The sequence below is a fragment of the Heterodontus francisci genome, chromosome 11 (genome assembly GCF_036365525.1).
Source record: "Heterodontus francisci isolate sHetFra1 chromosome 11, sHetFra1.hap1, whole genome shotgun sequence".
NCBI lineage: Eukaryota > Metazoa > Chordata > Chondrichthyes > Heterodontiformes > Heterodontidae > Heterodontus > Heterodontus francisci.
The window spans coordinates 49,445,607-49,460,981 of record NC_090381.1 but is presented as its reverse complement, the minus strand read 5'-3'; the positions used below and the strand labels follow the sequence as shown (position 1 = coordinate 49,460,981).

At 42.8% G+C, this 15,375-nt stretch overlaps 1 protein-coding gene across 3 annotated transcripts in view; it reads left to right on the top strand.

Annotated features, from left to right (window-relative positions):
- Positions 1-1,864: 1,864 nt before the first annotated feature.
- LOC137375251 (ephrin type-A receptor 4) overlaps positions 1,865-15,375 on the top strand; it is a 147,794-nt gene continuing 134,283 nt past the window's right edge. For 2 of the 3 annotated variants that reach the window (XM_068042129.1, XM_068042128.1), the window contains exons 1-3: positions 1,876-2,061; positions 4,592-4,659; positions 7,818-8,481. In XM_068042129.1, coding sequence (XP_067898230.1) covers positions 1,971-2,061; positions 4,592-4,659; positions 7,818-8,481 — 823 coding nt within the window. In that variant the 5' untranslated portion in view covers positions 1,876-1,970. Of the gene's footprint in view, positions 2,062-4,591; positions 4,660-7,817; positions 8,482-15,375 lie in introns of all 3 variants that reach the window. The other variant, XM_068042130.1, reaches the window with a different exon arrangement.

Below are 15,375 nucleotides of genomic sequence, written 5' to 3'. Positions count from 1 at the left end.
CTACTTGCAGTACTAAATTATATATTTTATATTATATATATGCACACATTTCTATAATCATAATAGCGCATTTTATTTATTTTCTGCAGCTTGGCAACCTGGCTCTTTACAGGGACAAGAAGCTCGGCCTTTGTATCAGCTGAGCTCAAGTTCTGAAGAAGGGTCACTGACCTGAAACGTTGACTCTGCTTTCTCTCTCCACAGATGCTGCCAGACCTGCTGAGCATTTCTTGTTTTTATTTCAACTGTATCGATAGTAGTTTAGTAACTACTAAAATGAACTCCACAAATCAATACACAATACTAAATGAAAATGCGGTGCAGCTTAAATGTATCGTTACACTCATTAGCCTCCCGTCAAATAACAGTTCATTAAAATACAAGTTTTGTTTCTGTGCCTTCACACTCCGCTGTAAGTGAAAAGCATATCCGAGTCAAACTGTCATCCACAGACCTTTGCTCACAAATGAACCTGAAGTTCTAGTCCTGTCATGGAGCGTTAGGACTTTGCTTTAGAACAAGGGGATCCCCAAAACGTACTGAACACGAATGACCCTAAGGATTCCACTGGGTGGCGCTGCCGGGTCAGTTGTCAGGCGATAGAACATGCTCGTCCGCTGGTTTCAGCTACTGAAGCAAAGCTGTGTCCGTCTGTACTTGAGAATCATTCGTCGCGTAGACGGAAATGGTGCAAGACAACAAGTTGAGAAGACAGGCCTGGGTGAGATGAGAAACAGGCGTTAGATCCAGCCATCTGGACCTGAGTTTAATAAATTATTATAACAACTTCTGAAAAGTTGCACGAGAGGCTAGTATATTGCACCAGTTTTGTTTCTAGAGTGTTTTTTTTTCAGTCCCAGCTCCCAATCAAATAAAACAGATATTCTTAAAGCATCCGCAGTATAGAAATGCGTGTTGGACCGATGACAAAAATCATACAGCAATATCGTACAGTTCGTGCATCACGAGGGGAGTCCATTGTTAATATTTAGATACTACAATGACACAGACATGACTGAAATATTTATAAGGCGCAACTAAAAGAATGAAAGTGCCTGACAGTAAGAATGCAGTAATCCTCGTGAGCTAATAGTCAGTTTCAATAGTCTTTTTAGGGAGAAAAATCGTTGAATGTGCACAGACAGGACAGTGTTCTCATCATTAGGTGTTATTACATTGCTAAAAATTATAACCGTTTTATTTTTCATGTGGAAAAACTATTAGAATGAACGAGTTACTGCGTTTAACTTTGATCCATTAGTTTATAATGAGTAAATAAAAGCACATCAGGGAGGTAGGTTAAAACTTTAAAAGGTGAGGACACAAGAGACATTTAAACATGGGATTCTACAGTCGTGAAGCCTGTATTTCCCACGTCCCGCTTTCACAAATGTCCAAAATGTACACCTTCAAACCATTTACAAAACTAAGTCGAACCCTTGGTTTCCCAAAAAGATCTTGGAGATCTTTTATAAACCGTAAAGGGCATAAATAGCGTAGAAGCTTGCGAAGTTGTGCTGAGAGTTTAGTGCAATGTGTTTACATGGCCTGGAGAAGCCAGAACGGTGGATTTGTGTTAGGTGTTGTGTTCCTTGTGGATGTTCAACAAAACCACTTGTCAGAATTGCAGGAGATTTCCCGCAGTCTGTTATGTGTGTTACTGGGACGATTTTGATGTTGTTGGTTAGTGATTAACTTCAAGGGAAGAACTGATCAGTCCAATAGATAGAGTTTGAGCCTGAGTACTGCTCTGGGCTGCAGTTTATGCCGACAGAATGACGGATCCGACTCCACGCAGAGTATTTTGACTGGATGCATTTGATTGACGCCTGACGTCAGACTCTGGCCCTGCCCCCTCGGCAATGTCTACGAGCTGCAGCTTCCAAAGTCCAGTCACTATTCCACCGGGAAAGAGCGATCTAAAGTGAAGCTCCCTCAACTCGCAGGCTTATAACAAACAGAGACAAGAAATGGCCGGGACTGTACAGTTAACCGCCTGTGCGCTCATACTCGGGATTGCTGCAGCATTTTATAATTCAAAGGTCCATCCGCCCAACCAAGGTAAGTTTGAGATGAAAATGTCTTGTGTGTCTCCCGGAGCAGAACTTGGGACCTGATACTTGTATCAAAGGTTTCCACTCTAACTTGATTAAAAATAGGATAACCTGCTGGTAGGATCAGTGGAACAGTAACAGGCAGCTATTAAAGTCTGCGTGTTAAAGTCTATCCGGACCTGCTGTGAGAGCCCTGAGCTGCTCACTGCCCAGATTTGATCCTCACCGTTTCATACCTCGCCTTGTTTCTAAGTATCGCAAACAGACGAATGTTTAGAAATGTACTTTGCTGCCACGGGCTAGTGTATCCGTCCAGTTCTATTCACTTACATTTTTAAAGACAGTTTCCAACTCCTTTAGTGGCTGATCGCCTTATACGTTAAACTGCACCTATCTCGGCGAACAGCAATGAAGCAGAACCGATTGCCCGAGAAAACCCCGGGCTCTGTAACTCCAGAGTAATCTGCCAGTTCCCGCAGTTAACACATTGGACACTCCACCGCTAAAACTCTGACAACACATAATGAAGACATTTCCCAGCTCTTAAATAAAGAATGGAACGCGCGGCGAAATGAGAAAAAAAGTCAGTTTAACATTGTATTGCATTGTAATCGGGCCTTGCACAAGATTGTAATCTGAATGGGAATTGGTTAGTGATTTTCATTTACTTTTTAAAATCCCATTTTCCAAAGCAATAATATCGGATGATCGCAGCAAAAGCGGCTTTACTTTAGGAAAGTGGTTGAATTGTGGGAACCGGTACAAAAAGGCATAAGTTAGCGGCTGATGGCAGCCAGGTTTGTGGCGACCGTTCTTAACATTCAGACCACGCATTTTCTCCTTTCTGAGGAAGGGATTGAGTCCTCATTCATTGTCCTCCCGCAGTGTAATCCACCTTAAATTCATCAAATGGACGAGGCGTACGATTCACAACACGCCAAGAGTGCAGAGGAGAGGAAAAAAACGGCCTGGCATTCAGCTATTTCTCTCTCCTGGAAATCGGAATGAGATGCCAGACATGCAGTTTGTGGGCGCTTTCCAACAATCCTTAAATAAGATTTATTAGTGTGTTTCGGGCTCTCTAACACAATCTGATAACGATCGCGGATAACATTCAAAGCCGGTTGAACACTGAAAATACTGCTAGATCTGAATTGATTCTCAGAGAGTACCCCCACTGCACCTCCCTCCACTGCAACCCCACTGCACCCTCCCCCTTCCTACTGCCTCCTCCCCTCTCCTCACTGCACCCTCCCCTTCCCCCAGTTCAACCTCCCCCACTGCACCCTCCCCTCCCCCCACTTCACCCTCCCCCACTGCACCCTCCCCCTCTCCACTGCACCCTCTACCCCTCCCCACTTCACCCTCTCCCCTGCACCCTCCCCTCCCCCACTTCACCCTCCCCCTCTCCACTGCACCCTCCCCCTCTCCATTGCACCCTCCCCCTCTCTCCACTGCACCCTCCCGTTCCCCCACTGTACCCTCCTCACTGTACCCTCCCCCTCCCCACTGCACCCTCTCCCCTTCCCCACTTCATCCTCCCCACTGCACCCTCCCCTCCCCTCCCCACTGCACCCTCTCCACTTCACCCTCCCCACTGTACCCTCCCCCTCCCCACTGCACCCTCTCCACTTCACCCTCCCCACTGCACCCTCCCCTCCCCACTGCACCCTCTCCACTTCACCCTCCCCACTGCACCCTCCCCTCCCCACTGCACCCTCTCCACTTCACCCTCCCCACTGCACCCTCCCCTCCCCACTGCACCCTCCCCCCTCCCCACTGCACCTTCCCCCCCCCCCCTCCAATTCTACAGGATGTATGTTTTTGATAGCGAACTCAGCTACTAGAGGTGATCTTTCGCAGAGAACGTTGGCTGGCAAAAGTGCTTCTCTTGAAATGCCCTTCCCCTCCCCTTGTCCTTCCCACCAGTCAGTGAAGGAGGCGAGTGCTTATGGTTACCTAACTGAGTGTTCAAACGGCTGCTTGCTATGGGTGCATTGCAGTCAGCATTGGAACCGCTTCATCTCCTGCCTTGTACAGCTCCCGCATTGCCAATAAAATAAACTAATAAACCTGGCACTGCCTGTCTTATTATTCTGCTTTCATTCACATAAACACCAGTCCAAACGTGCCGACTTTATGGATTAACCCCCTCAAATGTTGCTGAACACTAATGCAATCGAAGTCTCTGGTCTATAGCGAGTGTAGTGATTACTCTGAATTTCAATTCAATTACATTTCAAATATAATGTAAGTATATTTCCAGCAATATTTATGCCCCTTTCCAATAACCAGAAGTGATATTAAGTAGCGTTGACAAAGCTGAGTTCGAATAGTACAAAGCAGCGCAGCAGAACGCAGGTCGTTTAGTTTCTTTTGAAATGATTTATAAGGTTTATTCGCAATTAAACAATGTTGGCTGAAGCAAGTTGGAAATATGCAGACACTGTGACATTTGACATAGGCGGGAAGTTCAGAGAGAGCTATTATCTACTGCTGCACTTCTTTTCCTAATGGGTTGCTTTTACTCCCAACAGTTATTCTCTTGGATTCCCGGTCTGTTCAAGGCGAGCTGGGCTGGGAGGCTTTCCCTTCCGAAGGCGGAGTGAGTACCAAAACTTGAACTATCACGTTGAGAAGTATTCCATTCCAAGCTAATGGGAGCATTTTCAGCAGTTTGTGGCGGGAAGGTCGGGTTTCCGCAATGCTCCCGTGAACTGAATTGCTCTTTGTGAGGCGAAACTATATACCCCCATCGGAAAGCTCCAGCATGCAGAATTGGAAACCGAAAGGGCAGGGTAAAGCGGAGTTGGTTAAGTGGAAAATGGATAAGATCACTTTTAGCGATCACATGATTCAAAAAACAATTTAAATGTCAAGAGCAACTAATGTAGGGAACGATTGTGCAAAAAAAAACCTCGAAAACACGCAGGAAAAGTCCTTTCACAGAGAGAATATACCGATATGTTATTTCCACAGTTTAGTGAAAGATTTAGTGAAGGATTACAATGAGCAAGAGGTGGCTGGGCAGGCGTTAGGTGTGAGGAGCGGTGCAGTGTGGAAGGGATTCCATTCCCAGACAAGAAAAGAGCACTCCCTCAGGATATGGCCGGGCTGAGGAGTCACATCTGAGGGACAGGGTCAGCAAAGGCAGCTTTTGGAGGATTAACGGGGAAGCTGATCTGCTGTTGGAGGTGGAATGAGAGCGTGGTACAGCGGGCGGGATGAGCACGAGTGTACACACCCTCTCCATTTCCAGATAAGTGAAAAATGTCAAAACAGAGATTTCCAGTTAGTGACAAGCCATCTTCCCGGGCTCCCTTAGCAACAATTGTAACTTTGAACAAGACACGCTGTGTACGATGAACTGCCTGGTCCTGGTACCTAAAAAAACACACACACCCATTTTCTTTCCAATTTCCCTTTAACAAAATAAAACAAAAACCGAAGGCATATTGAACAACTGTTTGCGCCTAGGTCGTTTTCTTCGAAGTAGAAATGTAATGAAGGCTCCTCAGTTAAGATGTTTTTGTTGTAACTAAATTAAACAAGTAGGGAAGCTGGTTAGCTCAGTTGGCAAGCGTGTGGGTCAGAATAACATCAACAGCGCCGGTTCCATTCTTGCTTAGATGTTAGTCGGTGATGTAGAAACTTAGACTGGATATCATATCTCTAAGAGGGATTTCATTGCTGAGTAACTTGTACAGATTCACGAAATTGTAAATATTGAGGACAAGCTTGACAAGGATTGAATATGAGCTGACCTTGGGCTGTATATTTCCTTTGCTCTGTGTGTATTTGCACGTTGCTGACTCTCTGGTACAGGTTGATTGACAGCTTGCTGGCAGAGTGGCGAGTGCGCACATATAACACGGATTGCTAATGAGTGTCCCCCATTCACTGGGCATTGGGGAAAAGGTACCTCAGCGGCAGCCAGGCTTCCCCTCAAACGCAGCACAACAACAATTGCAGAGGCAGACACTATCCCCTTCTCTCCAGGCAGCCCGAGGGGAACTGGAGTGTAGTCCGCAAATGATGGTAGTTTTCAGTGAATTGATACCATGAGTATGGGTTTGATTGGTAGGCCATTTAATTAAACCTGGTCGTGGCGATAGCTGGCGGCGAGGAGGACCCCTTTTTTATTTACAAAACGGAGTTTAATGAAACGCTTTCCATTTAATTGAAACGTTAGTTGCTTTCATAACATGCACTTCAGTTCTATTTATAGACCCTTGTGAAAAATTAAACAGCCCCTAGCTTCTCCGCGCACAAAGTGCACTTGAAGCATTTATTTAGATTTCTCTTGGTCAATGTTTCATTATACAATATGGGACGCAGGGAAATATTCTATACTGGGTTTCATTTTGAAATAAAAGCTCGAATATCGTTCACATAATTTGCAGCAGCGATCACTGACAGATTTACAGTAAACGAAATATTGTTTGAAATTACAATCGTATCTTTTGAAAAAAAAAATTATATGAAGCGGAGTGGCACCAGTGACTTCAATTCCACACATTCAGTTGGAGCAGTTGATGAAGGTGGTGGACCAGGGACAGAGACATAACCCTGACGTGTAGCTTCATTTAAAAACAGCTTCTAATTCGAGTTTATCGTTTTGTCGCTAACAAGGTTTAACACATTGCGCTGATAAATTAAACCCTGGAACCCAGTCTCCCGGGAGCTCAGAATGAAGCGACGGTCATTGAATCTTTATTAATTCCTAAACAAGTCAGGGTAATGACCGAGATATTATGGGGCTGACATGAGGATTCATGTGTGGCGAGTTCGGAAGAGAGCAGGTGCAGCTCACGGTCTTCACTTTCTCTAATTAAACATAACAGGTCACATTGACAAATGTGGATTGAAAGGTTTTACTCTGCCGCCGGTTAAATACGGGCCAACTCCCTCCTTCACTCCACACCACACTGCACAAAGATCTTATATTTTCTCATATAAAACACATATATGTACACTGATTTTGAGTGTAAACGTGTGTATGTATTAAGTTATTAGACAACTTTTAAAAAATTACATTGGAAGATTTTTTAGTCCCCATGAAAACAATTCAGCATTACACATTTGCACATAGTTTACTATCTAATTTTTACAGGATGGGAACAAGTTATTGTTCAGTACATCATCCAAGAGGTAGATTGGCTCCGTCCTGCATACATTCCAGCTCATCCAAAACTCACCTGTTTGCATCCTGTCCCTCTCCCCTTTTTTTATCTCTTGGCTCACAGTTCCCCAAACCCCTTGTTCTCCTTTACAAATCCATTCCAGTCTTGTCCCACCCTCCCTCTGTAGTCTGCTCCAGCACTATGTCCCAGCTCACATTCTCTGCTGTTCTAACTCTGACTTCTTGCATATCTACCCCCCCCCCTCCCCCTCCCCCTCCCCACTCCCCACTCCCCACTTTCTGCTTCACCAGACACTTGGGCCTCAGGAGTTCTCTCCTAATCTCTCTGCATTATTATTTCACTCCCCAGCTTCAAGAGTCTTTTGTAAACCTATCTCTAGCCATCAGTCATCTCCCTTAATGTTTTATTGCTCCTTGGCATCTGCCTCTCCTTCAGGAAGCATTTTGGGACATTTACTTTATTAAAGGCACTATACAAATGCATGTAGAGATAAGTGCACTTCCTTGCTGCAGGCATTCCTTCAAAAGCATACATCTTATATTAATCAATGAAGTTAAACTGCATTCCAAAATAATATGGACACATTGAAGTAAAAGATGTGTATGTTTTATTTTAACAGTGGGAGGAAGTGAGTATCATGGATGAGAAGAATACTCCGATCCGTACCTACCAGGTCTGCAATGTGATGGAGGCAAATCAGAATAACTGGCTACGGACTGATTGGATCCCTCGTGAGGGAGCCCAGAGAGTTTACATAGAGATTAAATTTACCCTTAGGGACTGCAACAGTCTGCCAGGTGTCATGGGAACATGCAAAGAGACCTTTAACCTGTTTTACTTTGAGTCAAACAATGATAATGAGTGGTATATCTCAGAAAACCGGTACATAAAGATTGACACCATTGCAGCTGATGAGAGTTTTACGCAAGTGGACATTGGTGATCGGGTGATGAAACTGAATACTGAGGTCCGGGATGTGGGTCCACTGACTAAGAAAGGCTTCTACTTGGCATTCCAAGATGTAGGTGCCTGCATTGCCTTGGTATCTGTCCGTGTTTTTTACAAGAAGTGCCCACTGACAGTACACAACTTGGCACAGTTCCCTGACACCATCACAGGCGCCGACACCTCATCCCTTGTGGAGGTGCGTGGTTCCTGTGTGAACAACTCTGAGGAGAAAGATGAGCCAAAAATGTATTGTGGTGCAGATGGAGAATGGCTCGTGCCCATTGGCAACTGCCTGTGCAATACTGGTTATGAAGAACAGAATGGAGAGTGCCAAGGTAGGATATAATACTGTGTATTTGGACTAATTCCATTTTGGCTTTATACATAAGTAATTTAATTAGTGATGTGACAATATGATGTAAACAGTGATAATTAGCTGGTCCGGTGGGACAGTACAAGACGGAACAATGAGATTAACAATTCTGTCAGTTCTGGGTGGTGTTTCTTTGACTACATAGTGTAACAGACAGGCAAAAGTACAGAAAGCCAATGACTTATTTACAAATAATTTTGAGGATTTAATTCTACCTATCAAAAATTAGAGATTTTAAAAATCACATTTAATCATATCATAAAGTAATCAAAGTCAAACATGCATCAATTGTTATATAAATAATTTAATGTAGTACATCCCTATATAATTAATGTTTAGAACTTGGATTGAATACCTATTTCAATAGCAATGATAATGTCATGGGGCCAGCATCCTATTCCTGTATCATTTGTAAACAACTCTTCATTGGTTGAGGTGATGTCATACTGACTTCTGCCCCAACACTGCACCATTCAAAAGGGCACAGATTACAATGACGTTTTAGTGGCTCTATATTTTTGTAAAGCTGACAATTTAAGCTGATGTAATTGCCAAAATAAGAAAGAACAGCAGAGTTTTACAAATTATTTATTTTCAAATTGTCACAATGCTCTCAGTGTTACACTGCAATCAAGGTGGAATGCTGTATCACATCTCTCAAATTCATCGTGGTTTACTAAAGTAATATTAAGTTCTGTTGAATTGGTGAGGAACCATTGCTGCAACTTTCCTGTTGAGTTTTAATTGTAGTTAATCTGTCTAAAGGTAAGTGTAAAATCTAAGTGACTTCCCATTGGAAGCAACTAAATAAACATGGTATTGATTCAGTTTTAATGGAGGCTTTAAATTGGGAAAGTTTTACACTCAATTCAGCAGAAAATAATTCGGTTTCTGCTAAAAAAAAATTTAGGATGTGACTCAAAATTGATAAGAAATGGAATGAAGCACAATTTTTACTCGGAATAATCTAATTTAGAAATTGTTGGAGAATTTTTGATCGTGAACCGCTGACAGAAGAAAGATAACATAATACAGTGCTTGGGCAGAACATAGTTATTTTGTACAGACATTAAAATTACACTTGAAGAAAAAGCTAGAAAACTATGAAAGCACAAAACACTATGAATTAGTGAAGTGTTAACGAGAAGTATTGTATTTTCTTATGTAATTTTTGCCTTTAAACATTCCTACATTCCCTTTTCCAAAGGATGGAATATGTTAATTTTCTGTATTTTCAGTGTGATAAAAGAAATGCAAGCTATCTTTTATATATCTGTAACCTTTATATGATCTGTTTGGTTTGGCCATACCAAGAGTACTCAAGAGTTCAAGATATGTAGCAAAATGGGTCTTCATTGGGTTGTGCTGATTAATGACAGAATAACAAAGTTTTTTACTCTTTTATTAGCTTTGTATCCAGGTTTTGTGCAGCTGATTACATTGCACTGTTCAAAAAGAGCCTTTTGATAACTTCGATGTCGGACAGCCCCCTAACAAATCTTTAAGTATAACTAAAAGCCTCGTTGAGTGACTGAGCCCAGGTCTCTTGTAATTCTTGGTGCAACTACAGCACAACCAGAATTAGTCACCTGATCCTTTTTTTTTGTAACCACATTATTGTTTAAATAGGATGGATCAGAATTGTGTGTTTCTTTTGGTGATCTAGTGATAAAATGTTTGCCATTTTCAGACCATTCATTCCAGTTCTTATTAAATAAAAAGTAAGTAAATAAATTATATCAAGAAGTGAGATTTAAGGGCTTAATTCTATTTTTTGACTTTATTCAAATTATAACAATTTTTCTGGCCTGTAGCTGCAGTTCTTTGGTCAAGACAAGTCAGCTAGGTTAAGTGCAATGAAATAATGATGCACATTCCTGAAAAGCTAGGGGTCATTTTCTTATCTTCTATCTTGAATCTGAAGTTCATTTTTTAAATAAAGTAAATAGATTATCACCTTTTACAAATGTAAAAATCCACCTTTGCTGTGACAGAACTGACAAGGTGTCACAGTAGGGAATTAAGATTCCACCCCAACCCACCCCCATTTGATTCAAGTAACACTGACTGTGTTTGAGTCTTTGTGAATAGGAACTGCCCCTATTGTTTTTGCATGAGAGAACTCTGACGGGACAATTATGGAGCAGGGGTCAAGGGTCACTTACTTCCTCATCCATCTTCCTCCTGTCATTGGGGGTCAGCGTTAGATTGATTAAGATCTCATGGTGTGACAAAGGCCTGGCAATCAGCAGTGGTGGGTGCTTATTGTTATTGCAGTCTCCAACGCTGGTCATCTGCTGGGGCCTGAAACCCCATGGGACAGAATTACATTTCCTCTTCCAGTTGTCACCTTCAGTAGAATGTGTTAATACTTGAAAGAATTGAAAGATTGGAAGGGACGTATCTTAAGGCTTCAAAGTGACAGACGGGTATTGTCTGTGCCACCTGCAAGTTCATATGAAAGGGGCAATGATGTCTGACGGGCTGCCCTATAAGACAGCATGTAGAAGAGCGTCCCATGATATCATTGTATCATTGATCATGTGTTACCGAAAACTGATCAAAACATTTGGTTCAACAGAAGCTAAGAAAATAACTCAAAATCTCACAACTTTAGCATGTGCTATAATACAAGCGCTTCCTGGAAGTCATTCCAATGGTGTTGTGATACAGTTTATGGAGCAGAATTCCACCTGATTTATTGCAGGATGTTGAGTCAGTTCAGAAACTCCCCATTGATCCCTCTTTAATTATGGCCCCATTTAGATAATCCTCAGTTTGAATGCAATCTTTTAATTATGATACTTTGGTATGTGAGTTTTATTAAAGAAAAACAAGTTGTAGTGACGGAACAGTAATTGTCCTTTGTCAAGAGAGCTAGACTTTATAACAGTGAGGGAAGTAAACCAGTGTTTTGGGGCATGTTTACTACTTGTTTTGACATGTTAGGAAGCGACTTCAAATAATCTAAAATGAAATTGGGCAAGTCACAAATGTGTGTCTGAATCATTTCTGAGGAGTGATAGAATGGTACCAGTGTACCATAACGTTCAATTATGGCCAAATTAGGGAATGAGTAATCAATGACGAACAGGTTTTGTAAGCAGCACTTACACAAAAAGACAGTAATGACAGCCTTTAGTATAATATTTCAGCAGTCTTAAAGGGGAACTGTTTCTACAGGAAAATATTCAGCAAACCTTTTTGTTTGCATTTACAAATCCTTGTTACAGCTAATGTAAATCCTTTTGAAATGATCACTTATAACTTGTGTTTGACATTATGTTGAAAATAATTTGCAGCTTTTAAGGTCTGCCTGGAACCTGGAGCATTTCTGTTCTGTGACTCAGCTACTCACTGGATAAATTTACTGATATGCGGTTGGAGCTGCCAAATGCTTTATCATGAAGCTGTTGCATTAAAGGCATTTGCATTTGTTCTTGCATTATCATTACAGTTCCAGTATAGTAGCTATTTCTGGCTCAGTAAAACCTATTTTATATATATATATATATATATAGAGATAATAATTCATAAACAATTCAAGATCTCTGCCTACCACTTTTTAATGTGTAAATCTTATTTGTGCTTATTAAATACTTAGTAAGTTATCAAAACAGGGCAAAGTTTACTTATATTATTAATGTAACTTCGGAGTAACAAAAATAGAAATTTGCTCATTGAAACTGCCTGTTTTACCAAATGATGGATGTTCAGGATTCAAGATATATGGCAGATTTCATGACCAAACCAATGCTGTGACTGACTGTAATTTTAAAGTGCTGCAAGCTGAAGAAAATCCTTCTGAACTCAGTACTTGGGATTCACATGTCGAACACTTGTGTTTTACTGTCAATCAATGCTGAAAGATCAATATGATCTTTCTCAATGTCATCATCATACTGACCCCCATCCCCCACCCCCATTCATCTATTGTGATGAATGAACATTGTCAACTGGCCAGCCAGCTTTCCCTTGCACATATCAGCGTCCTCATTTGCAAATTTCTTAAACTGCATTATGCAAAATAATCCGTACCATTTCCTAATCCACAAAGAAAAGGAACTTCCTTTGCAAATTGTGATCAAAACACTCAGACAGAAGATGAATGCAATTTGGAGACCGTCTGTATATAGACGCATGGGTCAATTTTAACTCGGGGCAGGATCAGTGCTTGAATTGGGTGGGGGGGGAGAGGTCGTGGTGGGTGGAAGAGCGCCTTAAACAGGCACCATTAATTCTGAAAGCTTGAGTGGCCTGGCTGTTGAAACAGCTGGGCCTCATTTACAGTTGATTGGAGGGCAGTTGGACAATCATGATAGTAGCAGGCCCTGAGCCCATATATCCCATTGGGAATCGCAGGCAACTAATTAAAGGGTGAATCCACCTCTTAACAGGAGGGTGCATTCATTCAATGCAAGTCCTGGTACCGAATTGCCCAATTCATTTTCTGTTTCTTGGGGATGCTGGCGAGAGGAGTAAGTTTGCTGCCACGTTCTCATGTCTCCCTGGAGGTATCACTTGCAGCAGCGAAGGCTGAGTGAGAAGTGCCGTTTCCACAAAGTGGTAAACGAATGTCCAACAGTGTTACTGGGATCACCTGGTTGGAAGTGGCAGAGGAATTTAGTAGCAGGGGTATCATCCCAAGGATCTGGATGAATTGCCTGGATTCAATGGCATCAGTAGATTAGGAATGGTCAGTACATCTCCCTTCCCAATCTCTTGCATTGCCTCTGTTCATGGTCCCTCTACTTCCTCCTTCATCATTCAGACCAACCACCATCCCTGCAAAAGTTTCCTCACCATTGATCAAAATGGTGCACTCTACCACCTCTTCTATATACAGTCACCTGATTCTTGCTGCATTCACTGTTTCCACTTATGACATGCTCTTCTCACCAACTCTCGACTGCAGAATATGAACCTCCTCTTCGCACTGCTTCCTTTATACACCTTCAAGCTAGTCACTTCCTAATTAACTCCATTCTCCCAGAATCCTGCTTCATTCTCTTCTCAGCTTCTCTACTACATGCACAAGTCACGCACACATCTACGCTTGCTTTAATAGTAGGCACACATAACTGTTTCCTTCCCTCTGCAGGAGAAGACCTGCCGAAGACTTTGAGTACCATGTCTGAAAATACAGAAGGGTCCACCTCTAGTATGTGCACAGTTGTCTCACATGGCATTTCCACTCTGCACCCTACACTTGGGGAAGTGTATCACTACTATGAATTCTATGCCCCTCATTGTGACTACTGTCATCCATTGGAAAGGAAATATACTGGCTCATTTGGTGGTTTATTTGAAGAAATCGACTGTGAGATCCTTGAAATATCCCCAGTAACATCCTGGCAGGAGCCTTAGGCATAAGAATTGGGAGTGGCAGTATCCTTGACAGCCACTGGTATTGCAGGAACCCCAGGCCCACCAAGCTGCAAGTCTTGCTGTAAGAGGTTGCACAGATCAGGCCGTATCTGCTTGACCAAGCTCTTCACACAGGTTGAAAAAGGCGACCCGTGACCTGTAGACCCTATTGGTTGGGTAAGCTATTCTGCAAACTGGTGCCCTCACCTGCTGCCTTTGGAGAGATCGAAATGCAGCTGCTGTTGCATGTTGAGGGCAGTGCTAGTGCTGTGCCTGCTCTTCTTCCTCCTCCTCTTCCTGCATCCAGTATAGTGCACCTAGAGCAGCACCCATCTTTATCTGTTCAAGCCTCTTGAGGGGTGAGTTGTCAGATACCCCTTCAATTCTAAGTAAAGCACCTAAAATGAACAATTAATCAACTGCTGAACACTTCAAAACCAACGAGCTCAATCTGTTACAGCTGAATTAAGTGCCTGCAACGTGTGGCCACTTGCAATCCTGCAGCCAATCCTGCTGATCACAAAAGGTTTCTCCCCACCAGGCTGGCTGTTAAAATTAGACTTCTTTTTTTGTGTTAAAACGGCATTGGGGTCCCAATTACATCATAGGACCCACCTCCATCACAGGCCTTTCTGCCTCGCTGCCAATTGAGGCCATTAACTGGCAATTAACCCCAATTAAGGGCCTTATCCCGCTGCCGCCGCAATTAGCCATGTGGCAGGCAGCCCTGTCGCCGCAAGGGAAGCACGACATGAGAAATGAAAAACTGTGTGGGCTGCTTCCTGGCTCTGGGGGGGGTGGGGTTCCTGATTGAAAGGCACTTAGTGCATGAATGAGGGACCAGACATCGGGAACGGGGGAGAGCGCGCTGAGAGTCCCATCCCATGAGACTGCACCCGTCCTGACCTAGCTGTGGTTTGGGACCAGTGCCACTCCTGGGCTTCCGGTAGGTGCTCCTCCAGCAGCAGCCACTGCCTCCTGGTGGTGCTGCTCAGTGGAAGATTGGCTTTCAGCCCTCCAAGGGTGGGACTTCTGGCAAAGGGGTCCTTGATCCTGTGGAAGCCCTGCCACTGTCCGCTTAAGTGCATGATTGACACTAGGTTCAGCGAGCCTTCCGGAGAAGAAGTGATGCGGGGTTTTCGACATCACTTTTCCGAGGCATCGATACCCCTGTTGCCAGCATGAAATCCTGGCCATTGTTTCAGCAAAAATTATCACTTTCATTCGCATTGCAGCCAAAAACTACCTGCTGTAGCTATTCTGCGTAGTCTTTTTGTGTAAATTTGATATCCATTCTAGGCTGCATACTGCTATAGATTTTACATGTTTGCTTATTTATGTGTGACAGATATACAGAGCTTCATTGGCACTGTTTTTTTAAATTAACAATGCAATTTTTACCTATGAATTGTTGCGCTGAAGATTTTAGGTTAACTTCAAGCCTTTTGAATATTACATATGTTTCTCCTATTAGCTATGGTAAAGATGA